This window comes from Anopheles nili, chromosome 3 (assembly GCF_943737925.1).
Source record: "Anopheles nili chromosome 3, idAnoNiliSN_F5_01, whole genome shotgun sequence".
In the NCBI taxonomy this organism is placed as follows: Eukaryota; Metazoa; Arthropoda; class Insecta; order Diptera; family Culicidae; genus Anopheles; species Anopheles nili.
Window position 1 is genome coordinate 9,192,646 of NC_071292.1, and position 27,966 is coordinate 9,220,611.

At 51.5% G+C, this 27,966-nt stretch overlaps 1 protein-coding gene across 1 annotated transcript; it reads left to right on the forward strand.

Moving 5' to 3' along the window:
• Positions 1–1,542: 1,542 nt before the first annotated feature.
• Positions 1,543–27,696, forward strand: LOC128726196 (uncharacterized). The gene is made up of 5 exons (XM_053819989.1): positions 1,543–1,578; positions 17,889–18,062; positions 26,136–26,245; positions 26,333–26,479; positions 26,556–27,696. Exons 2-5 carry the CDS (start codon positions 17,889–17,891, stop codon positions 27,694–27,696), a joined length of 1,572 nt encoding a protein of 523 aa, XP_053675964.1. The 5' UTR covers positions 1,543–1,578.
• The last annotated feature ends 270 nt before the right edge of the window (positions 27,697–27,966 follow it).

Below are 27,966 nucleotides of genomic sequence, written 5' to 3' on the forward strand. Positions count from 1 at the left end.
GCATAATCCTCTCTCGCTGTAGTTGAATTTCTCCCACCCGGCATCAGCGAGAAACATCGCAAAGCAGAGAGAGTGAGAGAGAGGGAACGCATAAAACATAGCACGCTATAGTTCGTGATGGTGCAGCATAAAAACATAGTATGCTACGCGGCGCATATGAGAGCGCCACCATTGCTGCTCTCTTCTTTGTTCTCTCGAACCGCATAAAGAGAGCGAGAGAACGAATGCAAGAGCAACGGGCAGGCTAAGCCTGCTTCATCAGCTTAACCGTCTCTTCATTCCGCTTAAGTCGATCGAATCGAGCGTACGGAAAAGCTGATCCCCGGTGCGTGCGCGTCCTACAACGAACGATTTCAACGAGCGATCGAGGGTGATCCTTCGCCGACAACAGTGACAAGTGTTGGTGTTTGTGCATAAAGGGCTTAACCTTCCACTGGAACGAACCGCTGCTGTTAATCTGCGATCGCGTGGAGTGCGCGCTGATGCACTCGCTATCGGTGCAGTTTTATTTTAAGCACGGTGGTGCGATCCACGCCATGTCCTGAAAGGGCGACCCGGCGGGTGTGAGTCGTCGCCAGTGCCAGATAAGAAGGGCGCACTAGCCATTCGGATTCGATTGGTTGCAATGTTTGTGCCGTGGTGATTGTTGCAGTGAGCAGCGAAAGCGAACAAGCGAAACAAACAAGTGCACAAGCGACCCGAAACGACGCTGTAAGTGAATTTACTCTCAAGACGAGATAAGTGCAACGAGATTACATGTGACACACTCACGCACACACGGGCGAGAAGAATGCACAAAAAATAAGCTCCATCGAAGGAATAAAAACGCAGCACCAAAACGGCACTATTTGTGCGGCGAATGTGTCAGTGTGGTTGAAACAAAAAACCAGACGGTTGCCGGTTGCGATGGGCTTTTTGTGTGATTGAAAATCGCGCGGTTCATCGTTCGGAAGGGCAGCAACATTGTGCAGGGCAGTAGGGCCAGGTGAAGCATAGCAAAGAAAACAGAACGGTGGCCGGGTGGGCCAACTGAAGGTAAATAATAACCAACCGCAAAACGCGAATCGATGCGCCGAGTTTTCTGAGTTGTGGAAGTGCGCGAAACGAAAAAAAACGAAAACCACCCCGTGAAGGTTTACATTTTGTGGCGAAAACAAAGAGAGAAATTCGCCACCATCAGCAAAACGATCGAAAGTGGCTTTGTGTGTATGTTTAGATGAGGTTGATTTTTGATACATTCAACGTCCCTCTCTCCAAGTGTTGATTAAAGTAATGCAAATAAATCATTCTAACTTGCCTCGATAAGCGCAATCGACCGAGTGCTGGGTTTAATTTGAAATTAAGAAACGAAATTGTGCAGTTTTTTTGCTGCGCGACGGGAGAACAAATTGTTTGAAAAATTACATTCGATCAGTGTTATCAAAAGGTCGTCGAAGGTGGTGGAAAAAAAAAGAACCGAGTAACAAAAACACAGTGACAAGCAGCTGCTATCGCGACGTGTTTGTCGTTGCGATTCGATCATCGATCCGAACGAGCCGTTAATTAAGCCGTCATCAGCCCTCTCGAGACCCATCCAAGGTGAGTCATTGTTGCTTGGCGGCATATCTGTTTTTTTTTCTGCATCCCTCTCAGGGAAGCGCGGAAGCTGAATCATTCGACTATTTATCGACCGGTGAGAGGACGTTTCACGTGCGAGATGACGACATCTCGCAACGATCGGTGCAACAGAGGCCCTCTATCGGAAGATCGCAGCTGGGGTGCGGTTTTGTGATGGAATTTTTAGTAGTTTTCCTTCCGCTCATCCTCGGGAGCGTTGAGTGTTACAAGGTGTACGTATTTTTCGGCAACAGGCGTCAAGTTCGTTGGACCGGATGGAAAAGCAAGCAAGCAAGCGAGCAAAAAAACGGCACGAAATCAGAGACACACGCGCCACTGAGACAATGCGGTTGCACGCAGGCCACGCACCGCGAACGACGCAAAGACGCCAGGAATGTGTCCGAGGAGGTCGGTGCGTAATTTATGGGTAATTTATGCAGGGGCCAGAATTCCACCTAGCTCTGGGGCGAGGTTAGAATGCGGTCGCTGGCTCGACCGCAACGGGGTCGGTTCACCTGACACCCAAGTCAGGGGTGTTCTGGCATCTCATTAGAAAAAGAATAAAATAGAAGGAAAAACCGCGCACCGGATGTAACGCTCTCTAGTTCAGGTCCGTGCGGCCAAGGCGTAGGGCACGCAGTAAAACAAATGAATCTCTCCATCTCGGGATATGTTGAGGGTTGTTTTGTTTTTTCTCTGTTCTTCGCTATCTCTGTCTTCCTCCCATTCGATCTTCCCACTCGGCGTTACTGGAGCATGTCGGAATCGATGTTGTACACGGTGTGGCGAGAAGCCGGCATGGACCGAGCCCCCGAGTTTGCTGATTGAATAAATTACGGAGCATTATGCTCCAGCGGGTCTAGAATCAGAATACGAGCCCCCGAAACGAGCGCGTAAAGCGAGGTCCGAACTTTTTGAAGCCAAAGAATTCGGCCCAAAACCCAGACCCTCCATCTCGCTCGATCTCGTCGTTGTTTAAACACGGGCTTTTCGGCATCGGATTTCGGAGGCATCATGTGTGTTCCGAGCGCTAGGTAGCGTGGAAAATGGACACCCCCGGGAACGCACCCTTAGGTCTGTTATTTTCGGTAAATAAAGCCATGGTCTCCTTAATTGGTACGCAACCCGTTCGTTCCGTAGTGGGTGTTGAGTGGCAGCTCCCAAAGAACCGATGAACGCTTTCTTTCTCTCCGACGGATGCGTTGCCCTTTGATCTACGCCCTTTTTTTCCCCACCACAAACCAGGTGGTGCGCATCCGTCGCACACCGACCCGCAGCCCAGAACGCACGATCTTACGCGATCGCTTACGCAAGCACGCAATCGCGCCCAATCGACGCCGTTGACCTTCAACCTTCGATTTGAGAAAACGATGGTGGCCCTTAGATGGTGATCGCACGAAGACCTTGCAACTGCGCTGCGGATCATTGTGGAAATGAGAAAAAAAACACACACACACGCACAGAACAACGGCCCATCGGTTCTCGGAGTGGAATGCCGAAATTGCGCCCCGCGAAACTCCACCGGCAATTACTCCACCGAGGCCTGGGTCGTCTTCCGCGCGGTGCTCTAATGCGGCTCCGGTTAAACGATCTTCCAGCGGGGGGATCTCTAATTTACATCCCCCAGGTTTCGAGCCTTGGCTCGATCGATGGCAAGCATCAGCGAGTTTCGAGGTTTCGGATCAGAACGATCACTGGCCCGGCGGCTCGATGGTCCGCTTTCCGGTCATTTGTTTCAACTTCTGACCTGGCGCTTCTTCTCAACCTCGCGCTGATGATGATGGTGATGATGATGATGATGCTGTTGCTGCCGCTGATGGACCGAAATGAGTGCGGTGGAATGTGTTCGGGCCGGTGCAGAGTGGCCACAAAAGGCACGGGCACGGTGGTTTGATATATTGGATTTTTCGGGCCCAGGTTTCTAGCTTCAAATGTTCTCGCTTCAATTATCGATTCCAATTCCGGGTCCGAGACGCTTCGGACCTTCGAGAACGCTTTTGCTTTTCCCTTCCCGCTTTCCCGCTCATCACCACAGGCCTCCGGTTGTATTCCACCCTGTTGTGTTCTTTTCACTTCCCTGGGCCTGGGAGAAAATCAAAGGTAATTATTAAAAAATTCCTTTCCTCTTTAAGTGGCATGACTTTTCCATTCATCCGAGGTCGGCGAGTTCTGGAACCAAAACGCACCCTGCTAGTGCTAGCGCCAGTGGTCAATGCGTGCGCGCGAGAAAGCAGCGAGTTTTCGGGGTTCTGTGCACGTGCATATTTTTTCTTGCGCCTGTGGAAAAGCACTGACGTTCCAAAGCGTTGGCGTCGGTGGGCCGATAATGAGTGGCACAGAGAATTATCGGAGGAAATGGCGTAAATGGCTCAATTTGCCTTTGAACCCGTGCTGGGAGCTTTTGTTCTTCATCATGGGTGATCTACGCCGTCGGTGTCTTCCGGGAGAGCTAAGCCAAGCGTGACCGACGCGATTTCGCCCTAATGATCGAGCATTCTAAGGGCCACAGGGCAAGTGCTTCAGACGCACTCCGGAAAAGTCACTTCAGTAGCCTCGTTCCAGTTCATCGGTTGTGCCATTTGAATCCCGCATGAACACGGCTAAACAAAAGCCGCTTGAGCTCGATCGCGGGTCATCGCGGGAAGAAGCAACCGATGCCGGAAAATAAGGCAAAGAAATGCGCCATCGGAACGCCACCAAAGTCGGCCACCAAAGGCGACTACGGGGACGGGTGCGTGCCGTGAAGTGAAGTGTAGAAATGTAAATTATAAATTGGAACTTCCTGTCAACCACCATTCTCAGCCATTCGGACAGTCGGTTCGGTCCCAGACCTGCCCGGGGTTTATTATACGGACGGATTTTCGTATCATCGCCGCCTCGGGACGCCTTGGGACGAAATTCGGCCGTTGGCTGTCGGTTGGGAAGGAATTTGGGAGCACCTCAAGGGCGCTTGGCCGGGTGACACAGCTGTGTGCGTGCGTGTGTGTGTGTGTGTGCACTCCCGAGGGCCGGGATGAAACAGGGTCGGAATTTCTCCCATGGCCTCCCGGCGCAATCGAATCGATAGTAGAAATTTATCGATTTCGTTTCCTCCCGGATAGCGCCCGAAATTAAAACCCCTTGTGTGAAAGAGGTGGCCCCGCAGATAGGCCATTCCCCCCTAAGGGTGTTTCGGGCCAGAAAGGGCAAGAGACCGAGAGATAGAGAGAGAGAGAGAGCAAGAGAACGTGCGTCGAGAGAAGAATTTTGATATTAAACATGTTTACGATCGTACCGTATTTCTCATCCCTGCCTCGAGGGGGGGTTTTATTTTATTTTCCCCGAGCCAGCCGCGAGCCAGCGGAAGTCACCAGCATACACACACACGCACACACACACGCACGATGAGAGAGCGAATCAACACGTGCACAGTGCGCGGCTTCTGGAATGCCGTCCAGAACACGTCCGTCGGTTCGTTTCGTTGCGCCTGGTGGGCCTTAAAGGGAGACCAGAGGCACGTAAGAACTGGCGCGCGAAGGAAGCGGACAATTCCACTTGATTATGATCGCGAAGCACGGTGGAAAGCCGATGAAGATGACGATAATAATGATGGTGGGGCGCGATCGCAGGATCGAGCGAGGTCGCTGTGGGTCGGGAAAAGTGCGCGCGGGTGGACGGTCGAGCTTTCCGACGCGGGATGGATGGGGTGGATTATTAGAGCAGCGATCGTCGACGTTTTTTTTCCTTTACTTTTTAAAGTGCGCATTTTCCACCCGAGTGCAAAGGGGAATTATTCTAATGATCGCGATCGCGGTCTGGGGCGTTCGTCTCCATATTCCACTGAAGGTTGAGTCCCATCTGGAGGTCAAAGAACCTGCAGCTAGCCAAAACGTCCCGTTTTGGCGAAATTACACAACCCCACTCAATTCACCCGGACGATCGCGACTGGCTATTCATTTGCGGGAAAGCGATCGCCTTTATTAAGACTCATGGCTCTTTTTTCTGGGGGCTAGATCGCGATCTTGACGTCCTCGGACCAGGCGGAAGCGCCATCATCAGTGCCCGGAGCGGCTCTAGAGCTGACGTGGCGATGATTTATGGTCCCTCTCGTCCCATTTCCCTCCCGAGCGATCGTTTCACATGAGAGTCTCTTCCTTTAGCCCGAAAAAAACGATAAATTTAGCACTGCTATTTTCCGCCACACAATAGCACGAGGTTGGAAACTTTCCCCCTTCTGCTACATCTGCTAAGGGCATTTGCTGATTCTTTTTTTCTGCCTACGTTTTTTTCGGAGGCTTTGCGAGAGGGAAACTCCAGCATAATCTAACCAACGCACACCCGGGCACTTGTCGGATAAACGTGTGTTTGTGTGTCTCATTAATGTGCTCATTAATCACCGGGCTCGAGATCTAAAAGCCATGCAATAGCGCTACCCGGGCTGCAGCTGCCATGTGAGGACTGTTCTCGTACGTGTGGGAGTGTGTATTTGTGCCTTTTTTTTGTTCGTTCCGCACACTTTTGCATTCGCATAATGCATAATGCTTAGGATGTGATTTATGCTACGGAGGGTGCTTCGAAGAATTGCAGCAAATCCCTCACTTGTGGTTGGGAAAAAAGGGTGAAAAATCGCATGGCGAGTAATCGTTTGCCAGTAACAAAAAACAAACGAAACAGCAGTAAAAAAAGGAAACTGCAAACGAGAGCAGCGCGTTACAGATGGAGCTGCATGGAGGCGAGTTCCCGTCGTCGCATATTTTGTGGGACGGTAATGTGCCGGAAATGGACGGAATCACGAGCATGCTGGAACATAGGAAGCGTAGCATGAGCAAACAAACGTAGCGAAAGAGAAAGAGGGAATGATGCTGGCCAGGTATCGCACACCGGAAGCCTAATGGTTTAATCCCGGACACATTTATCGTGGGTTTCCCAGCGCGCTGGCAGGGACTTGAGCGACTTCCGTTCTGCGGGTCACACATGAGAGCGAACGAGAGAAAGTGTACGTGTGTGTGTGTGTATGTGTGGCCGTTTCCGAGCACATTATATGACCCGAATGTGACACCCTTTGGAGATGCTCCCTATCATCAGCATCACCGGCATCATCATCATCATCATCATCATCATGGTTACGGCCAATGTCGTACTCGCGAGAAGCATCCGGGACCTCCCAAAGCGCGAAAGGAAGCTACCCAACTCTCTACTCGACAGTTCCTTCAACGAGAAACTCGACCCAACGGATCCTTCTCGGCTGGAAGCATCCGAGCACCCGAGACGAAGGTGCCCGCATTCCTACCAAAGGGGCCTCCAATGGACGTGGAGGTGTGGCCCTTCGTCGTCCCATTGTCACTGTTCCGGTGCACATTTATAATTTAATCCTTTCCCAGGAGGGTCCCAGATTAACCGCGCCCTCCCGTCCTTCGCACCTTTTCGGTTCGACACGGTGATCGTGTTCCTTTCGTACGCCCGTATGTATGCCACACGCAAAGCACGGAAGCGAAAGACAAACCCGGAAAACCCCGGAAGGATGTGTGAACAATTCCTGCGCTGCACGTGAAGCTGCGTGGGTGGAGGAATCGTGTGGGAGGAAGAACCGAGGACGGACAGAAAATGGAAACGCACTTTAGCATACGCATCGTTGCCGATGAACCAACTCCATTAGTGTGCTCTCGGTTGATTGACTGATTGACAGCTGATGGGGTTTTTGCTTCACCAGATAACGATTTCCGATAAGTAGTTCCTCTCGAGGAAAGTTTTGACGGTAAAAAAAGGTACACCATTTATGGTGGCCCCCTTTTTCGCTTCCCAACGCACCGATAATTCCAGGGCGCCACGCCGACTGCTCGCCGGCGTGTTGTTGATCGATGTCATTTTCCGCACATTTTCCGGCTCCGGAAAAATCGGAGCGCGACGAACGAAAATGGTAGAGAAAAGGAACCCAGAAGGAAGGGCAAAAGCAAACACCGGGCCTTTTTTTCGGGAGAACCACAATAGCGGGTGCAATTTGAATGGAATTCGTGACGCCACCGAGCGCCGACGGCTTTTATCGGTTGGTTTCGGCGAAAACCTTCCGCACTGGTCCGGGTGGAAAGTGAAAAGTGGGTGCGCAATCATGGGCACTTACACCGCGCCGAAGGTCGCACGGCAGCAGCCATATTCGATTGTTTGATTAGCGCCGAACGAGGGATGATTGTGTGGTGAGAAGGCGCAAAGGCACCTTGGCGAGTTAGGGCTTGGCGAAATGTGAAAAGATGAACAAAAAAAAAGCACACACTCACAGCGTTGGTTAGGGAGCTTACTTTCACCCCCCCGAAGTTCCATGAGGGCCACTCGGAAAAAAGGAGGGCCTCCAAATCGTGGCTCCAGTGGTAATTTATTTCCACAATTAAACCTCACCACAGTGGGGTGGCACTTTTCTCCAACGCCTTAAAACCGCGACGACGAAACATCTTAATCGTCGTCACTAGAGCTCCCCCTTTTGTGGTGGTTTCTCGTGTTTTGCGTTTGTCAGAGCCACTCCCGTGTGTGTGTGTGTGTGTTGATACACCCACCCACCCAATCCAACCCAACGGCAGCAGAACAGCGTCACGCACCGTCACGCGTGGAAGTTACTTAAGAAAACAATTCAATCCGTCCGGGAACCGGCGCAAAAGGTGCACTGGCCGATGGTGGCGTGCGCATATGTTTAGCATGAATTTGCATAGCACGTCCGTGGGTTGGCCGTTCATTTCGGTGTGGCAAAAGAGGGTGGGTTTGGGCGCCTTCCCTCGCCCAAGCGCTGGCCTGGCTAATCCTCTGGCTTGGCTCACGATGGAAGGTCATAAATCAAATCAATCGCCATAACGGCCACTGGCCGGTTGGCTGGCGTGATGATTGTTTGCGCAACGGTTTTCCGTCGGCCAATCGTATTTTCCTTCTGCAACTTCTCGTCTTTGCGATTTGTTTGCATTCCGAAAGCCGGGTTTTTGTGTGAGTGCTGGGGGTTGCATTCTAGGAACGAACGGTCACCGAAGGGAAGCGGATTCTTTTTCCAACCACACCGCGCGTTTGCATAAGCGCACGCTCCCGGGGACTCTCTTCCGAAAGGGTGCGCTCTGCGAGCGTTGTATCAGGTTACCGTGGGTGTTGGGGCCGCCGGCAGAAGACGATGGTTGCTGCCGTGTGCTAAATTCGCATAAAATACCGAACCGTTCGATTTTGGTTTCGTGTTTCGTGCCGGCGAACCGATGAACTCGAATCCCAACCGCGCCCGGCAGGATGCGAGCAGTAAAACCTGCAACAACAGCAAACCCATGCGGCCCAGTGGTTGTGGGGGAGGTCAAAATAAAGGGCGAATGGGTGCGGTGAAAGAAAACAACCGCCAGTGCTGCGGCAGACGCGTCACAGACCTCGCGGCTGTTGCAACATGGCGTCGCTTCCGAAGACAGGATGCGGTTTGGTGGCTGTTGTTGACCCGGCGTTGTTTATCGTTCAGCTCCCTAAGCAGCTAAGAGTTGCGGCCCGAAAGGCACTGGCAGGTTTTAAACAGAGCACCCAATCCACATGGTAAGGCGAAAAAAGATCCCGAATGGGTTCCTTCCTACCAGCGCAAGAAAGAATGATAGAACTCGCGAGGCTTGTTGAACACGACGACGAACGAACATTTTCCCACCAGGTGTGCATTAATTTCAGCTCTCACCATCGGCTTGGGGTGGTGCAATTTTCACCTTCTTAACTCAAACTCGCCAAACAGACCTCAAAAGGGTCCATAGCCCAGCCAACTGGAACGGTTCCGTGGCGGACGCGGTGACAGCGAACAAGAACCCCTAAAACCGGACGCCCTTTGAGTATTCGAACCCTCCCTGGGAACGCTGGGAATTTCACAGCGCGCTTGTATGCGTTGTTCTTTTGCGTGTTTGCGTGCCTGCGTCCCGGGTGGTGCACCTTGCACTTTGCAACCTGCACCAGCTGTCACTTCCGGCATGGTGAAGGGCTTCGGTGGGTGGCTAAAGCCTTTCCAACAAGAAAGCTTTTGCTATAAAAAAGGGGAATAAAAACAGCCCGAAAAAATGGAATACGGCATGTTTCGTGGGTGCAATGGAATGCAATTTAAAATAGCATTCCGGGCTTTGCTCTTAAGCACGGTTTTTCGTCAGGGAAAAGTTTGGCGAAGCTACTTCCGGGCGCTACACCTTCTGTCCTTCTGAAGATGGCCTAAAAGGTATGTTTTGCAGGTTGTTGTTCTGTCACTGACTGTTCGGAATTCCTTCCTATGCACCATCCAAATCCAGTGTAAACCATGTTAGAACCACGCGATTCCAATCCCAGTCAATAGTCGAATTTGGCTGGAGTTCGAAGACCTCTCCCCGTGCATTATGCATAGATCGCACGTAAGGGAGAAGGCCACGGTACGCCTTCAAGCGCAGATCCTCTTACGCGCGGGAGTACCCAGAGCCGCAACAATGAGCCCTAGCTGCGGACATAAAATGCGATGCTTCCGGTGCCGTTGTTGTTCCGTGCGCTCGTTCCATTCGCTTCCTCTCCGGGTTCGGTGCGCAACTTCCTCTCGCGCGCAGTACATTATGCGCTTTTTGGGAGGTGAGTGGGTGGTGGCGTCCGAAACACCCACTGCACGGGATGTAAACATAAACAATGGCACCCTGCGCGATTCGGGGGACCCTACGCGGTTTGAGGCGCCTCGGTAGCCCTTTTTCGGGGCCCTTTGCAACGTTGGGTGCATTTTCATAAATTCCAATAAATCCACCCCCCGGCGTCCAGTTTCCCTGGAGGTGGTTACGGAGGTCCCACTCGAGAGGGGTTCTATTGCCACATCCGGGGACGCGCGCACGAGAACTTGCCGAAATAGAAATAAAAAAACTCCGTTTGCGTACGTGCGTGCTGCGGGTTAACGGGCTGTGTAATGTTTCCGGGGGACCGGTCTGTAAGAGCACGTTACATTTTTATGTTAATTTAATTGTAAACAATCGCGTCCCATCAGAAGCCCCCGTTCCGGAAAGAACGATGGAATGGGGGAAGGCACACACAGCCATGTAGACAGAATTATGGCGAGGAAATCATAATTTCACTGGGAAAGCGCACCCGCGTCGACGGATAAATGAGCTCGGTGAACCGAGCGATTGACGTGGGTAGGGCTCGTACGCCGTACGCCGTAAGAACGGAAGCCCATCCGGACCCGGAAACTCGGGGGGATCGTAATGTGACCGTACTCCCTTCGCTTAAGCCCTTTTGCTAACCGGGAAATGGAACACCACCAACTCCAGCGCACAATCAGCACCATAAAGCTCGCCATCAAATGTGAGACCAAAGTGACAAGCCGCCTCTGTTATTTCCACCGTCGGTGGCGCGAAAAGCAAAAAAAAAGGGCTGGAAAAACGAAGCTGCCCTTCGGGATGGGGCATCGGAAATAACGCGGCCAATTAGCTCTTGCAAAAGGCGAGCAAAAGAACGCACGCGTGCTCTCCTAAAAGGAGGTTGTCATCTGCGCGTGATGGTGCGCTTCCGGTGGATGGTTCTGCGCGTGGAAACGACCGGAAAAAGCGCGACCACTGGAAGTGGAAATGACACTGGCGTTTGACGATGCGCGAGTGAGTCGGTGTCGAAAGGAAAGGGTCATTGCAGGAGATTTGCGTGCCTGTTTTTTTTTGCTCTTGTTGTGGTCGTTTGTGGTGTTGCTGACGAACAATCCCTGGTTGTTTCGCGACACACCGGCACTCCGGTGAAGCCTCCCGGGAACGGATGCCGTCGATCGGTGCCATCCGTTTGCAATCGAGCAGTGCAGAGATTTCGAGCCCTGGCGAGGGCACCCCAAGGTCACAAGCAAAGAAAGAGGCCACACGAAGACGCCACACGAGCCTACCGTGAACCGGGACCTGTGCGCTGGAATTCTATCTCTCTCGGCCCGATCAAGCCGGGGGTCGGTGAATTGAAACAGGTTTGTAAATTTATGCTTCCACCCCAGATCGGGAGGTTCTTTCGCGCAACGGACCCACAGCATAATGCAGAGGGATAGTTAGCACGCACGCAAGGCGTCGTCGTCGCGGTTGTGGTTGAGATCTTCATCGGGCGATCGAGCGCTGCAGTTCTCGGGGCGGAAAAAGTAGGTTAAACGGCTTCCGGTCCCGGAGGGGTGCCAAGTACGATTAGCGTTCGCATGAGTTATGCATCCTCGAAACCGGCCCCATGAAGCGACGGCTTCTCATTAGGGCGAGATTTATCAAGTGTGCTTCGGTATCGATCGATCGCGGTTCGTGGTCTTAAAGCGGTCAAAGGCAACCATCCCGCTTGATTGGCCATCCTTTCCGTTCGACGGGGGAATACACAGAAAAAAAACGATCAGATGAGTCGCATTTTTCGGGGACATTTTCGTTTCATCGTGTCACAATGCGCTCCGAAACTAATGGGTTCCGGGCGCTCGCTCACGAATCTTATGTCCGGATGGCAATTATTTGTCCACCATTGCACCTCCGACGACAAATCCCTTTTTTAGGATCCCCGCAATACAATGGCAATTATTCTCAGCCGCCCTCAAACCGGCCCGGGCCAGGGCAAACAAATTGATTTGGGAATAATAAAGCTAAAAAAAACGAAGCACGAAACGAATGAACGCTGCACCCAACATTGTGTGTCCTGGGGAGGAATTGGGATCGTTTTTTTATTACTTCTTGCTTGGGTCCTTTGTAAAGGACATCCGCTTTCGGAACCGACCGGTGTCTCGGAGCTGTTCCATCGTCCTTTTCGTCTTGTGTGCTTTTCTTGCGAAGGTAGGCAAGAAGCTGGACCTATACTCGACCGAAAAAATGGCGGAACTTCGACACACTTCCCGGAAGCGGCCTGAGTCCTGAGATTACGTGACCCAGAACCAATGCTGACCGGTTCGGGGTAACGGACAAAAGGAAGCATCTTCTCGAAGCATTTTCTCCCCCACCGGGAAGCTGTGCAAGCACAAGGAAGTGCAAGTGCATCGTCGGTGCATGACCGTATGCATTTCTATTCCGTTTGGTGTGTGCGTCTGTGTATTTGGGATGATATATTTCCTACCACGACTGGGCAGAGAGCTGTCCCATTAGAGCACGATCAGGAATCAATTGGAAATGTGTGTTCTTTTTCTTCCTTCCCTCCGGAGTAGCAGCTGTTGAGGGCAGCATAACGAGGGAGTCTGCAGCATTATGCGAACGTTACCGTCAGCAGAAATGCTCTCCGTCTGGCAGGGGTGACCATTTGCGAATCATTTTCCGCGTCGCGACGAGCCCGATTGTACGTTTGATGCCATTCACGAGAGGCAGCGCATCCATCATTAGCCATCTGCTGGAAGGTCGTGGGTGGTGGTCACTTTTCCTTTCCTTTGGCCTTCCTTTTGCCACGACGACCGCAATGTTTAATTAGCCACCAAACGATGCTGAGTTGAATGCAGCTCTTTTCTGTGCGATGCCCGATTGCGATTGTGCTTTCGTTTTTTTCGGTGGGAAAACCACCCCGAAGGAAAACTCGCTCAATATACAAGTTGAACTCACTCAAACCAGCTCTATTAGCCTGATTCAGACCTCGAATGGTTCTTGATCGAAACGTGCTTTATTTGCTGGATTTTGAGCACGAAATAATGCTTCCAGCGTGCACTTCCGTTGCACCGGCGCTTACGAGCAAACCATGTGCATTGGGTGGGAGTAATTGCATAAATATGCAACACCTGCACGGACACGCCAGAAGATAAGGTGTTTGAACCTCTCCACGGAATACCGATCGGTGATTGCAGAGGAAATGGATTCTGGTTTCACTTTCACCAGCCCCTGAGGGTGAATTCAACCAGCTCGTGAAATTGATACTCACCCCTTGGAGGGTGGGTGTTTTTCCAACCACCCCCTGGGGAGGTGCACTAATGAGGAAACGGTAGCGCGCTGCCGGTCGGCGCCAAAAGATTGGAGGGCGCTTGGGGCACTTGAGGGAGCTCGGAAATTGCCCGAGTACACTAATTTCCATTCATCACCGTGAACTGGCACCCGTCCCCTACTGAGATGGGAGGTTATCTGCGCGAAGGTAAAGATCGCTTGGGAACTGGAACCGAGCCGTTCAGCGGATGACGGCGTGATTTACCCATTGCCGTTTGCATCATCTCGGTGGGAAACGCACCTCCGAAAAATGAAGTGGAAAAAAAAATACAGCAGCGGGTGCAATCAACCCCCGTTGGCGTGCAGGTGGATCGCGCGATTAAAGCCACGAGGGATGGCGGAACAATGGCGATCGTGTCCGCTTCCTGACGAGCGGTTCGCGTGCATTTCTGTGTCCAAGGTTTTGGCCCTCTTGAAGACGTTGATGACGACGACAGCGAGTGACACTTGCTCGAGGGCGAGCCCCAACATCGAAGCTTACCGATTGTTCACGAAACGGCCACGGTGTCTTCGTTCTGAAGGCTCACCAAGGGCCATTGTGGCGTGCGAGCAACGATATTGCGTGGGTTTTCGTGCACGCGCGCGCGCGCGCGCACTCACAAGCGGACAAAGCCTACTGAGGGTTTTCCCAGCGCTTCCCTCAAAAGCGCGCACCAGTGGCCTCCTTTTCTATTTTCATTTATCTCGTTGTTTTTTTTTTCTTCTTCGGTTGCTGTTTCTTCAACCCACCCCAGCTGGGGGGGTTCTATGCCATATTAATAAACGCGAAATAAGTTTAAAGCTCCCTCGCGGCAACAAAGCAAAATGGGCTCCGTCGGCCGATCCGAAAGCTAGATGTGACGGTGGGCCGTAGTTCCCAGGGCAGATATTCGCGTGCGTTCGTGGTTTAAGCGGAGCTTTGTTTTGTCACCATTGTACGAGCGATGAGAACTCCACCGAACGGGAAAGGAAGCCAGGCAAAGACGGACAAAAACAAAACAAAAAAAAAAGAAATATCCGTAAAAATAGTACAGCTTCAGTTGTGAAAATATGCATTGTCTGCGGGATTGTTCTGAAATAGTGGAGGGAAAAAAGAGACACCATAACCAGCTTAAAAAACTCCAAAGTGCGCGCTTTTTCGCGTCGCAACTTCGTACAGCGAAGCATTGCAAAGCTATGGCGTTTGCTAAATGACGCGGTCAGTTGTGAAAATAAAATGCATTCTAGGCAGGTGGCGAGATGACAACCGAACAGGGAGGTTGAATCTGTTTTTTCTCTTGTGTCGCTGCTACCGTTGTTGCGTTAGCTCAATGCCACGCAAAACGACGCGAATCCGATTTCCCGACCGGTCAACACGACGGTGCGCGAGCCTTTTTTGTACGGTGTCAGCGAAAGTGTCAGTTTCGATTTCACGTTCCACGGCTGGCGTTCCACGGGGAAAACGTGACGGAAAAGAAGCTGAAAGGATTTCGGGCACTCACGCAGAATAACGCGTACACCTGTCTGACGACGACAGGCGTTTATTTGCGACAGCAGAATGGCGCATTCCATTCCTACACTGACCGGATCATGGCACGAGATTAATTGTGAAAAAAATGTTGTAACCATGCTTTGGTTTGAGCCCCTGAAGCTAACACAAGCCGCGTACTAATTTTTCTCCCCTAAATAGCTCATTTTAACCGGCAAGTCCTTTTTATGACTGAGCCAGGAATAAAACTCGAATAGGCAAAGGAACGCTCACTGCAGTGGTCGTTAGTTTTTGCTCTCTTCTCGAGCTGAAGAAGCTCCCGACAGTGGCTGTAGTGGCTCTTGAGCACGCGTTCTAGAGCCGCTTGCCGGTGGAAACGATGACAGCAGTCGCGATAGAACTAAAGAACCGAGTGGCTTCTTCACACGATTGGGCTTCACAAGAAGGGAAAACAAAAGGGAACGATTGAGAGACACAAAGAGAGAGAGAGAGATGAAAGGGCCACATGAAGGCTCGGAAAGAACGTTGAATGAATAATTATTACCCCCTTAACAAGATACTAGAGAGCCAGCGCGCGTGAGATGGGGGCTTAAAAATGAAGAAAGAACTCCAAAAAAAGCAACCAGAGCTACATCTTCGAATTGTATTCTATTCGTAAAATACACAACCCAGCGAACCCCGGGCGCAGCACATTCGCTCAAGGGCTCGCTCGTGGAATGACCGTAAATTAATTTAATTAAGTGAGATGCTACATCGGTCGTGTTCGGTGGCGATTCTCGCACAGGGAGTAGGATTTTCTCCGAAACACCAAACGTACGATCGTAACGCGCCGAAATTTCCCCACAAATCGATTCTCCGAGCCGACAGCGGCGTTCGACGACGTCGTTCCCATGACCGAGCGGGGCGTAGGGCTTCCTGCCGTTTCGTTCCGGATTCCAATCATTATGCTTCGAGGTCCGGCACCGTCGCAGGGATATAACATTTGCCATTGGCATTGCCATCCCGCTCTCGGAGCCCACGCGGTGCCTCATCGTTAATCAACCGATAACGCATCCGGTGTTCTATCGGGGAAAAAAGAAGCGAGGTTTAATTTCACGATTTTCCGCCCGCCCCAATCCCAGGAGTGTGGGAAAAGCGAACCAATGCGAGGTTGCTTTTGCCAATCCCTGCCGGTTTTTGGGGTGGTGGGCAACCAGATCCCTGACCGCAGCCTTGGAGGCCAGATTGTGGCTTTGGGTTTTCTGTTGTCGCTTCCTGGCCTGCGTTTGGGAGCGGCATTCACCGCACGCGTATTTGCATATTGGGGAATTCGTCGTAGGTTGAACCTCCCCAGTCGGGATCACCAGAAGTTTCGGTGAACGGGAAGTGGTGGCGGTTTCAAACTGACCCCGGAACCGGACGACACTTGGATGGGGTTCTCGGAAGGATTTTGAACCACAGTAAAGAAATTGAAACCAGTTCCGATAGCTGACGCACTTTGCGAAGGGCTCATGCAACCTTCTGCTCAATCAAAGGTCGAACAACTCATCGCTCGAATGCTTCTGTAGGGTCAAAAATAGGCTAGCCTATCACGACACACGGTGTCCATCTCACGGTTCCCCGGAAATCGGGAAACTCAAACCCCGATATCCGTTCGCAAATCGGTTCAAAACTCTGGGTCCCAAAATTTCCGCTTTATCTCGATCGGGTTCATCGTCACGAGATGCGCCACTAACGAGACTCGCCCGGGTGCCCGGGAAAGCTCGATGGAAACCGGATTAGATCGAGTGACGAGTGAGAAGCGAAACGCCGAGAGGAAACCGAAAACCAGGCCGCTGGTAAGGAATGCGCTTAGAAGCTCCCCGTCTGCGAGACTCGCCCAAGAATGTCGTAACCATGCGAAGGGTCCGATCGGACGGACGGTGGGATGAACGCCAGACGCAACGGGATCATTTCCCGTGATCGTGGTTTCTTCTTGCGTGTGTCCACACGTCGAGGCCTAATGAGGATTCCAGTGATTTGGGGATGAGCAGAGATGGAGGCTTAGGAGTCGCCGGAGATCGACATTCTTTCTAAGGTCGTTTTTGGAAACCACCGGAGAGGATCATCTCCGTCTAAGGCGCGAGGAGATCGTCGTGAATGTTCAGCGTTCATGTTGTATTATCGCTCTATTCCTTCCTGTGCGTCTTCGCGTGCGTACGTTGTTCTCTGTTTCCTCTTGGATTCCTTTTTGCTGTGTATTTCTTCCGGCGCTTGAAGGCGCGTATGTGATGAAAGCCACAGCATCAACCCAACGAATCCATTGTCACCGATCACATTCGGGGGTGTGCTTGTCTAATGTGGTTGTCGCTCGATCACCGGGCGACGCCAGCCAAAGCATTTTAATTAACGTAAATCGTCACGTAATGGGACGTTGCGCAACCCTGTTCCGGCAAGATAGGAAGTGTCTTTTCTATTCGAGATGGGTCCAAACATCAGCGAGACCCACCACGGTGACGGATGACGCTGACGATATCGCTTTGGGTGAGAATCGTAGTGCCGTTCCCGAGAGATTCGATTCGTTTCGAGTTCCACCGCAGTGACGATCGACGTGCGTCCCTTTAATGGCGCGATCGATCGCCCGATCGATTGAACGATCGCTTGCGTAACGTCTTCGCGGTTACGCTAGCCAGTCAGCACCAAAGAACGGACCTCCTGAAGGAGCAACGGGATCGTTTGCCGTACGCTACATCCAAACCGGGCTAAACGGTGAATGAACGGGGTCTTGATCGTGCGCAAAAAAAAAGCATCCCCCCGATCACTCGGTGACGCTCCGATAATTGATCAATTAACTCGAGACTCGCGCGCAGCTGTGTCCGGTTCTTGCGTGCACCTGGGATCCTGGTGGCCCTGGGGCGGAGACTCACGGGAGCGAAAATTATCCATCATTACCGAGACCGAGTGCGTCCCAGTTCGAGCCCAGTTCTAATCCGGCCATCGGGCCCGTTTTTTTTACCCCATTTCATTCGCAGATGCTGAAACACGTGCAGATCTCGCCGATGCGCAGCCGAGCGGATTCGCTCTCGATGCGTTCGTCCACGTCCTGCGCGTCGTCCTTGTGCGGTAGCCCGGAACCACCCGGTGACCAGCTGCGCAGCCACTCGCGAGCCTCCAGCTACTCGAGTCTCAACGAGACCATCCCCCAGGTAAGAGACCACAACCCCCTTCCTAAGGGTGGATTCAATTAAACTCAATTTCCATCCCTTCCAAGCGGTCGAAGGAGATTTTTGGTGGCCCGAAAGTCACCACCTGTCAGAAGTACCGGTCTAATTGCGCCATCCTGGTGCCAACGACAATGGCTCCACTGATTTGTGGCACACCACGTGCAGTTTGTGGGGCGTTTTGGTGAGCTTTGGTGGTGATTTTCCAACCGTTTTCCACCTGCTGCGAGACGTTCTTTCCTTGCGTGCCAATCGTCCAATAAGGCTTGTGGACCCACCACCACCGGCTGATGATGATGAAGTGCTCATTAAGATAAAGTGGTTCGACACCAAATTTTCCGCTTCTCACTCCCCCACACCGTCCTGGGGAGTGGAGTGGAGTGCTGATGAAAAGCTGCCCCTTGGAGTGAGGATGTTTTTCGGTGATTTCTTCGTGCGCGAAAACGGGATAATTATTGTCATTACGTGGGTCGCCGTGTTGCTACACCCCTGTGAGAGGTGGACGAGAGGTTGGAAAATTCTTTACAACATGTACCCACCCCCACCACACTGAGCACTTTTACACACAACAAAACCCTCGACTGACTCGGCGCACCTTGGGTGGTTAGCAAATCATCTTCATTTTAATGAAGCATTGTCTCGCTGGTTGGCGCCGTGGAAAAGAAACGGGAGGAATTTTATGCTACGTCATCACGGGGAGGGAAAACGAAAGAACGAGTAGAAGAGAGAAAGAGAGAGAGAGAGCTCTTGGAGGGTAGAGTTTTCCCACCTCCAAACGCACCACGGAACGCCACCGTTGATTGTGTTTCTAAACATTTTCTCCCAACGCCATCGAACGAGAGGCGGCTGGGCCGACATGCGGTTCATAATTGCTGCATCGGTTGGGTGCAGATTTTCCGCGAAACATACACCCACTCACGTGTGCGCGTAACCACCCGAAAGTGCATCAGCAGAACGTGGCGCCATTCGGTGTGCGCGGTGTGGTGTTCTCCGAGCCACGATTCCAGCACGCCAGGGTGCCCCGATTCTTGGCGCGTTTGCTCATAATACGGCACAAACCTTCTTCCCCCGTGGTGATGGCGTTTTCCAGCGAACGGTTACCACGGTGGCGTTTAATTAAATTCTCTGCCGTGAGCACACAACTCGGATGCGGGTGCGCTTCCGTTTTGTAGCGAATCCTTCCGCGAACCGGAGCGGAACACTTCGGTTCCGGTTGAGGGTTTGAAGTTGTAACAGAACGAAATGGGGAAATCACCCGTTGCGTTCCATCGACACCCAGTCGGTTAGAAACGACAAAATCCACAGCTCGATTTGGCAGCAAATGTCACCACCAACGGGCTGGGAGTGCTTTTGGAGAATGAAAGTTTTCCCGCAGGTTCAATCTCGCACGATCATGCCCCCAAGGGCTGGAGTTGAGTGTGAGTGTGTTTTCGTTCGATTTTCCGTGCGTCCGATCAGCGTTAGATTGGGATTTCTTTCTCACTCTCTCGCTCTCTCTCTCTTTTCCAAGCGTTTCTTTTTAAGGGCTTCGGGTTGGTCAGGAAATTGATTCGAGCGCGGCACCTCACCATCTCGAGATGAACCACGCACGAAGCAGCTCGAGGGCAAGAAGATCCCAAAAGCGCTCGCGATCGTTTGCGCGGTTCACGGGGCTTTGATCAAACGCCTCGATCGGATGGAGGGAAAAAGACCAAATCAGCTGCTTCCGGTGGGCAAACATTCCACTCCATTTCCCTTCGGCGCTAAACGATTGATCGGTCGCTCGAGTTTGAAGAAGGCTATTTGAGTTCTTTCTCTCTCGGTGTTGGTCATCTTTGTAACTCGAAACCAGACCGTATGGGGCGTGAACTCCTGGGGCGATGGATGGTTTCAAAAGGAAAACCCAACAAGCAGCGCCATCGTCTGTTGCTGCTTGTCTCGTTCTCGTCCTTGCATTCTTTGGGGCAGGAATTATTTAATACGTTTAACATCTTCCCCACGGAAAGGCTGCCATGAACCGGTCCGTGAAGAGTATCCTGCGTGGGCATCAAAACACCCACAACGCCCCGGCACGAGCTGGACTTTCACTTGTCCACTCTCGAGTGGCCGCTTGCTGCCAGCAATAACATTCAACAGCTTCGTCCTGAGCTTCGTTCTTATTTCTCCAACAAGGACACCGGCTCAGACGCCCAACAGACCCGACCAGTCTGTGGCTCATTTTTCGGCAGGCCGTGGAACAAAAGAGGAAGTAAAAGGAAACAATAAAAACCAGTGGGGCCTACTCGAGCCACACACAAACAGCAATTGTTCGCCACCGCAACGGAAAAGGATACGCCGGCTTGGGCCGGCTACCGGCGGTCAGTGGTGTAGGCGGACATTATTTGGGGTTCATTATTTTCCCGTTTTCTCACACGAAAGCACTTGCAAAATGGAGGTGGTAGAAATTTCGGACTGTCGGATGTTTCTACGTACCCGAAATGCTTTCGACGGACACATTTCGCACACACTGGGTACTAGTTTTTTTTTCCCGTCTAACACTCCCGATTCTTGTTCGAGAGCTCGAGATAAACCGGACGATTGCCTTCAATTTGGGCTTTAATTAGAGACGGCGGTACCATATCAACGGAACCATGGGTAAAAGGACCACAAATTCATTAGACAACTATTTTAATCACCGATTTGCTAGGTACACATCCTGCCTAGAAGTGGTTGCTCGTTGCCGTCCAAAACATAAAAAAAAAGAACAAAAGAAATCTAGAACCGACTCACACCACCACGAAACACCCGGTGCTGTTCGGTCGGTAATTTTAGGGCCAATTTTTTCCTCACCCTTAATGCGTTCTTTTTTTTTGCTGTCCGATGCTTGGGGTTTCGAGGTGGCCAGTGCAGTCGTATTTTCCTAATTAAACCGTACAAAACGATTTAACGCCGTCGGTTAACCGCACCGTACCGGGTGAAAGTTTGCCAAAGTTCGTTCAGAACTAGTTTCGCCAGGAGTTTCGGTAAGCGGCTGGTGCGTTGCGGAGAACCATAATGCGACTCGCCAGCCTTTGGGTTGGGCTGGGGGTTGAAAGCAAGAGCCTTTCAATCCATTTTTGGTGTGAATTGGGTGAATTGCCCGTGGGGGTTTCGCTAAGAGAGCGAGTTGCTGGTGTGTTTCTTTACAGCGGTTGATTAATAGGACGCACTTACATAAAACTCACTTTCGCACGGGGTTTTTGGAAGGACTCAGACGGTTTTAGACCGCCAAAGACCGAACGCCTGCGGTTAAGGTCCTTTTTAAGGGGCTTTTTTTGCCACCCTCGTTTTCAAGCCATCCTTGCTGACCTTTAACTACTTAATGGAAGTAGAAAAGCTCGGGTTTGGTGCCCCTTGGCGCTCGTTCGAAAGGTGGAAGCCGTCCAAACAGTCCACGACTGCGACGAACCATCTCATTTAAATGAGCGCCTCGGAAATGTGCTTTTTTGCATTCCACACAAAGCTCCACTTGTAGACCTGTTTCATTTCCGCCGGTGTGTTGTGGGGGAGGTGGTGGAGGAGGGTTTGTTTTTCTCGATTCAATTTTCAATCGGTTCGGGCCGTTCGGAAATATGCCGAATGGCATTCGAAAATATGGCCACCGGAGCTCATTAATTTTGGCTTGAGATTGGGCGAACGCGTGCACGTGTGTGTGTGTGTGCGCCAGTTTGTGAGCTTTTATTTCTTTCCTTTTCCACACCCCACCCAGCGGCCGGAAATCAGCGTTGTTTTCTCTTCTCGCATCCGCCATTTGCCACTCTCACTATCACCCGAAGCGCGGTGAATTCTTCCACAAACCTCCTCCCCAAAACGCCACACACCTTGGGGCAAAAGAAAGCCATATGGAGACGGGAAAATTAAACACCACCGTGGGCCGTGCGTGAGTTTAGAGTGACCGAAAAAAAAATAAATAAAAATATTTGTATTATTTTTTAACTCCCCGTGGCAAGAGACGAACGACAACGGCCGTCTCTAAAGGCCCATTGTTGTCGCCAACGGTTGTCGTCGACGTCGTCGTCGTCACTGCTTCCTTGGATGGGTGTCCCTTTGTCCGATAATGAACGTGTGCTTGCTTGGATGCGAGTCGCGAATTGTGGCGAAACAACGCACAAAAAAAACATGGCGCCTGCAAAACCAACGGCTACTGCGATGGGGTAAGACGAGATGGAGTGCTTTCGCTGCGTACCCCTTGGGAATTGGTTCCTTTTTCGCGTGTGTGTATCATGCCGTGAAGCACCTGAACGCCGTGGTCGGGATGGATGGAAAATGAAACCAAATAAACACGGATTGATGATGGAAACGCCTCTTGACTGGAAAAAAACACATAAAATAAAATAAAAGAAGCCACTGCTGGCAAATTTGATACCACCGTAACCGATGGTGGCAAAATAAAGCAAAGATTACTGGCGCACCAAAAGAACCATGCCGAAAAGCGAAACGGGGAGTAAAACGTGAAGAAGAATGCTTCCAAATAAATTGCTGTTTGATAACAAACACCGCGCCCGGGTATATTTATCTCCCCGTGCTCCCGAAGCTAGGTGGCCAACAGTAAAATAACAACAGTGGGAAAGGGAAGCGCCAAAAAAAAAGGAAAGCCCCAGCAGGAAACCGAAACTCAAAAACAATCACCAAATAAATAATCAGGAAAGTATTTCATTTCTAGCCGGCTGAGCCCACGCTCCCAACGAGGAGGGGGTTGGAAAATGCACCGAAAATCGAGCGGCAGTCGAGTCGTTTCATCTTTCTTTTTCATTCGTTTAATTTTACTCTTTTTCCGACACGCGTTTCGACTCGGACGTCCTTTTTGCTGGTGCAACTGAGAGGCGTTTTGGAAAGTTTAACGCGCGAGTGCGAAGGGCGTGATTTTTTCCTCGTTTTACGAAGCTTTTTCCTTGCGCAAACCTTGAACTCCCCGATTTAAACGGGATTTCATGTTTTGACGGTTGCCATTTGCTGGTGGGGGAAAAAAACTGCACGTCCTTCAGCAAGAAAAAAAAACGCTCCGTTTCGCCCGACCGGTGACGAAGATGAACCAGAACCGTTAAAAAGTTGTTCACGGGCGTCTAGGATATAAATCAGCAACGGGCTGGGTGGCGTAAATTAATAGCTCCACCTAGCACAGACGAAACGACGGCACAGAAGCTGAAGATCGAACTCGATCAGACTTGGAGAGGCTTTCCCGGGGTGCGTTGGCGCAAGTTGTCGAGTTCACAATTTACGGCCACCTGTCGCAGTGTGGCGCATGAAAAACCAGTCAGGATCGGGTGGAACATTTGTCAATACCAACCAGCAAAGGTGGTAGGTTTACATTAGAAACAATAGCCGTCCCCTTAAATGTTACGAGCCGGAAAATGGGATCCTGGGACCTGCGTGTGGCTTTTTCCCGGCAAACTGTCGTGAATGCTACACCCGCGATAAGGACCAACTGTTGGAACCCGAGCGGCCCTTTATGGCGCCCTTCCGGTGCCACCAAAGGGGGATTAAATCGAACGACAACGAACCTCGGTGGCGCTTTTCGTGCGCTTGCCAATGGAAAACTTAAACTTTACGATCACTCGACCTTCGCCGGGTGCTATATTTGGGTGACAATTTTATCACTCCGATCCCGCGTTCGCTCAGTTCCCCATCCTCGCTTATTGGTTATCGAAACATTTTACTCCAGCTGGCTGGTGAGGTGTTTTCCACGCAAGTGTTAAAGCTGACGCATACCGCGAAACACTCGTTCAAAAGCGCAAACCACCTTGTACGAGAGGTTATCTATGAGGGGGCGTAACGTGTCTGGGGCTGAGCACCGGCAGACCCTGACACGCTTGCCAAAATGGGGCGCTCACCCGCGCCGATGCGTGATTCAATCACTTTTCATTCGCTCGTTTTCACAAGCTTTGGGGCGGGAAAAATATGGGCCCCAACAATCGTCTTTTCCGCCGAAACCGCGGCACTCACCGAAAGATGAAACCGCGAGCCCGCCGGCTCGGAAAATGGAAATTAAATCGAAAAGGATGCGTGACGCGTTATGCGCGTCCTGGTGGAAGGAAAAAAAGAAGATGAAAAAAATAAGCACACAGCACAAAATAGGAGACGCACTCTTTTGTTGTGGGTTCGTTTTCACCGACGCGTTGAGAGGGTTCCTTATTTCTGTTTTTCTTTTCTCTCTCGTGCCTGTTGGAAGCACAAAATGCGCAAAATGTTTGAGCTGTCAGCACGTCAGGTGAGGATGAGTTTGAAGGCCACCCTGAAAAGGCTCCATTTTCCGAGCGTGTCATTCGGTGGGGGAGCTTTTTTATGTCCTTTAAGCCATAGGCCTTTGATTGGGCGCCTATGAGGTTAGGATGGTTATTTGCATTGGTGCGGTGTTTGTGCTGGCGGAATGTTTCCGAGGATCCTGTTTCCAGGAAGCGTACTCCGAGATGGTGGTCTAATTGACGAGCTCGACATCGAGCCGACAATTTAAGCGACCCCCTTGTGCTGTACTGTGCCCTGCTAACGAGCTCGGTAAAGGGCACTTTTCATGATGGCCATTTGACTTGATTTCACGCGAAACAGACGCCTTGGGCCCCGAGCTCGACCAACGAAAGGGTAGTGGCCTTTTGTGCCATCCTTGCTTGCCCTTCAGGAGGGTGAAAGTGCCGCGTGCCGATGTCACCCGTGGGTGCACGTCTCGATGCACTCGTCACGCACTCAACGTGTTCTCTCGCTCTCTCTTACGCGCTCTCTCACGCTCGCCCTTTTGCCATCTTCTCGCACGCGTGCAATTGCGATTGCGATCGCGAGGGGAGAAATTTCGTCTAATTAAGATCGGCGAGCGTTTCCCAGCCGGTTCATTTTTCCCGATGCCACCGGGGGTTGGCGCATCACGAGCGCATTGTTTAACGCACACGAGTGCTTCTCAAGCCAACGGAATGCGATCGGGAGGAAGGTGCGCACTTATTGCGACAATAAATTACTGAATTGCGCTCGTCTTGCCGGTGATTTGATGGTGGGAAAATCCAGCAGTTTCCCGCCTTGCAAAACATGCCGAGCGCACACCGGGAGCTCCAAACGCCCAAAAACAAAAGCGCCTCGTAGCCGGAGAAAAAAAGCTCGCATTAAAGGGGGGTGTTTTCCCGCGCTTTCTCTGGCCTGAGCCCGGGAAAAACGTGCCATCGTGTAGCGATCATCGGTGGCTCACCGAGAAGGTGCTATGCTGCGCGTGGTCTTATCATGTTCACCCGGACTGTGGGGGTAAACACGCCATCACGAACGGTCGATTTCACTTGGGAGTCGTTCGTTTGTTTGTGGTTGAGTGTGTGATAAACGTGGAAGCCGGGCCTACCGTTGGGAAGCCTCGGAGTTCCGTAAAGGATATCATTAGAATGTGTGTGCTAACTTTCACTCGACGATTCCCCTACGATTTTTGGGGTTTAATAATGCAAAGGCTTTTAGGCTGGCCGGTTGCCGATGCGGGACTATGAAAGTGAAATTTAAGAAGCGGATTTTGCGAACCAAAAGCTTGATGCTGATTTACTATCTGCTCGAGACTAGGGTGACCCTTCGCTAGTGACCCTGCCGGTAACGATTCATTACGACCGCTGGCAGCGAACGGGTTAAACCATTTTTCCTGGGAAAACCGAGTGAAAAGCCCTCCTAACGAAGGCCCCGCAGGGATTTTATTCCCGGTGGACAAAAATTAGAACCAAAACCTCCGCCGTTCGCCTTTCGCTCTCGGACGCCGCTTTGATCCGTCCCTGGGTCCGAGGGTTCGTCCTTTTCGATTTGTTCGGTCGATTTCCGGAACATCGAGCGTGGCCCCCGTTCGTTAAGGCCGCGTTCCGCATGAACTTTATCGTGATCCGGTTTGGCTGTTTGTTTGGAGTCCTTCCCAAGCTGAAACGGGATCCGTATCGGGATTAATGTGGCTTCGGTTGTTTTCTTGTTTAGGATCCAGTTTCTCGATCATCCCAAAATAACCTTTCGGGGGTGGTTTTATTTAGAAGCACGCTCTATTTAGTCTCTCTCTGTTTCTTAAAATTGATTAGCTCAATAATCGGTTTCTTTATGTCCACTCTTTTTTTTAACCCTCAGACGACAATCAAAATCTACACGGCATGCCTGCGTCAGGACATCGAGTACAAAACGCTCGGCATCTCGTACGACGCCACGAGCAAGAGCGTCGTGCAGCAGGTCCTTCGAAGGTGAGGATCAATTGATTCATTATCCTGCAATTGGTTGATCACACATTACACGTTGCTTAACCATGCCGTTCTGTTCTTTTCCTCCAGATGCAAGATGCGCCATCGGGACCCACGATTGTTCTACCTCACAATGGAGGTCACCGTACGTCGACCAGGCGTTAAATCGGTGCTGGAACTGGACGATGAAGCGCGACCTGCGCTTCTACAAGCATGCCACCCGAAAGGTGACTCCAGGTAAGGCATCTCACTCAGCTCTCTCGTCATCTGCTTATGACTAAATTCCCCTATTTTGGTTCGTCTTTTTGCACAGGTTCTGTCTGCAGCAGAAACCCGGTGGTCTGATACGGGTCCACACGTCAGCCCTCCAACCCAACTCCCAGTACAAATCGTTGCTCATCTCAGAAGAGACGACCTCTGACGAACTGTTGTCGCTGCTTCTCTCCTGCTACAACTCCATCGAACCCGTCGAGCAATTCTCGCTGTATGAGGTGTGTCCGGGTCAGGAATACCAACGCAAGCTCCATCCGGATGATCTCCCACTCAAGACGCAGCTCCAGCGTCAGCAGAAAGGTGAACTGATGCACTTTCTGGTGCGTCGTAATCCGAACTATCCCCGACGTCGGCAGTTGCTTGCAACCATCGCCGAATCGAAACACTTTATCCTGAACGCTTCGCTCGATTCGAGTGCTCCTGGTGTCCCGGTGGCAGGTGTTCAATTGCACCATCATCACCATCATCACCATCATCACCGATTGTCGCTGCATTCGGGAAGCTTTTCGCTTGGAGCGTCACCAGCCACACCGACCAACACCTTCATCTCGGACATCGTGGATGGGTTGAGCTCACTGAACGACCTACCGGTGGCTGAAGCGAAGAGTCTGCGATTGACAGAACGTGCCTCGTTGGACGATTCGATCACCTCGAGTGACTCCGCTGAATCATCGTCCTCATCATCGTCCTCGTCGTCTTCCTGCTCGTTTTCCTCGCTCTCGTCGGATTCTTCCTTCGAGGAGCCAGACGCGAAGTCCCTCGGCTCGGACGAAGTCGATGGCGTACCACTTTTGACTCTACGTCATCAGGTTACGGCCGCACCAGCACCACCACCGGAAGTGAAGTGCAAAAACAGTGCCCAACATCAGCAACCTCCACCTCGGCCAGCTAAATCCTCCAGCATGTTGGCAGCTCTTGGGAGACCCTCGTTGTTGCCAGCTTCAACGTTGGCCGCACCCTCGTACAATCCGGTGTACAACATCCGTGAGATTCGCTCCGTCAGCCAGTCCTTTTCTGCGCTTCGGCTTGACCAGAAGCTAGCCGATGTACGAGGCACGCTTGTCGGGAAACGCACATCACTCGCGGAACCACCCGAGAGTGGCCAACGCACTGGCAACCTCATGAAGGAGATGGTCAACACCGATCCGTCGAAGGGTGTTGGTAACTTTGTCTACATTTAGGCGCAAGCGATCGGTAAACTGTGGAGTGTTGGTATCGTCCTAGTCTTAGTCTGTAATGGTTACACACTCGCGGATGCAGGTCTCGAGGATCCTAACTTGAATCAAAGAGACGCAGAGATAGAGAGAGAGAATGGAGCAAGAGAGAGCACAATAGGAAACTATGAAACCCAAACGATGTACAGAGAAGTATATTACCCGAAAGCCTTCAAACCGAGGCAGGAACTATCGAAGAAGGACAACTAACGTAGGTCGACCCCGACGAGGTTTTTA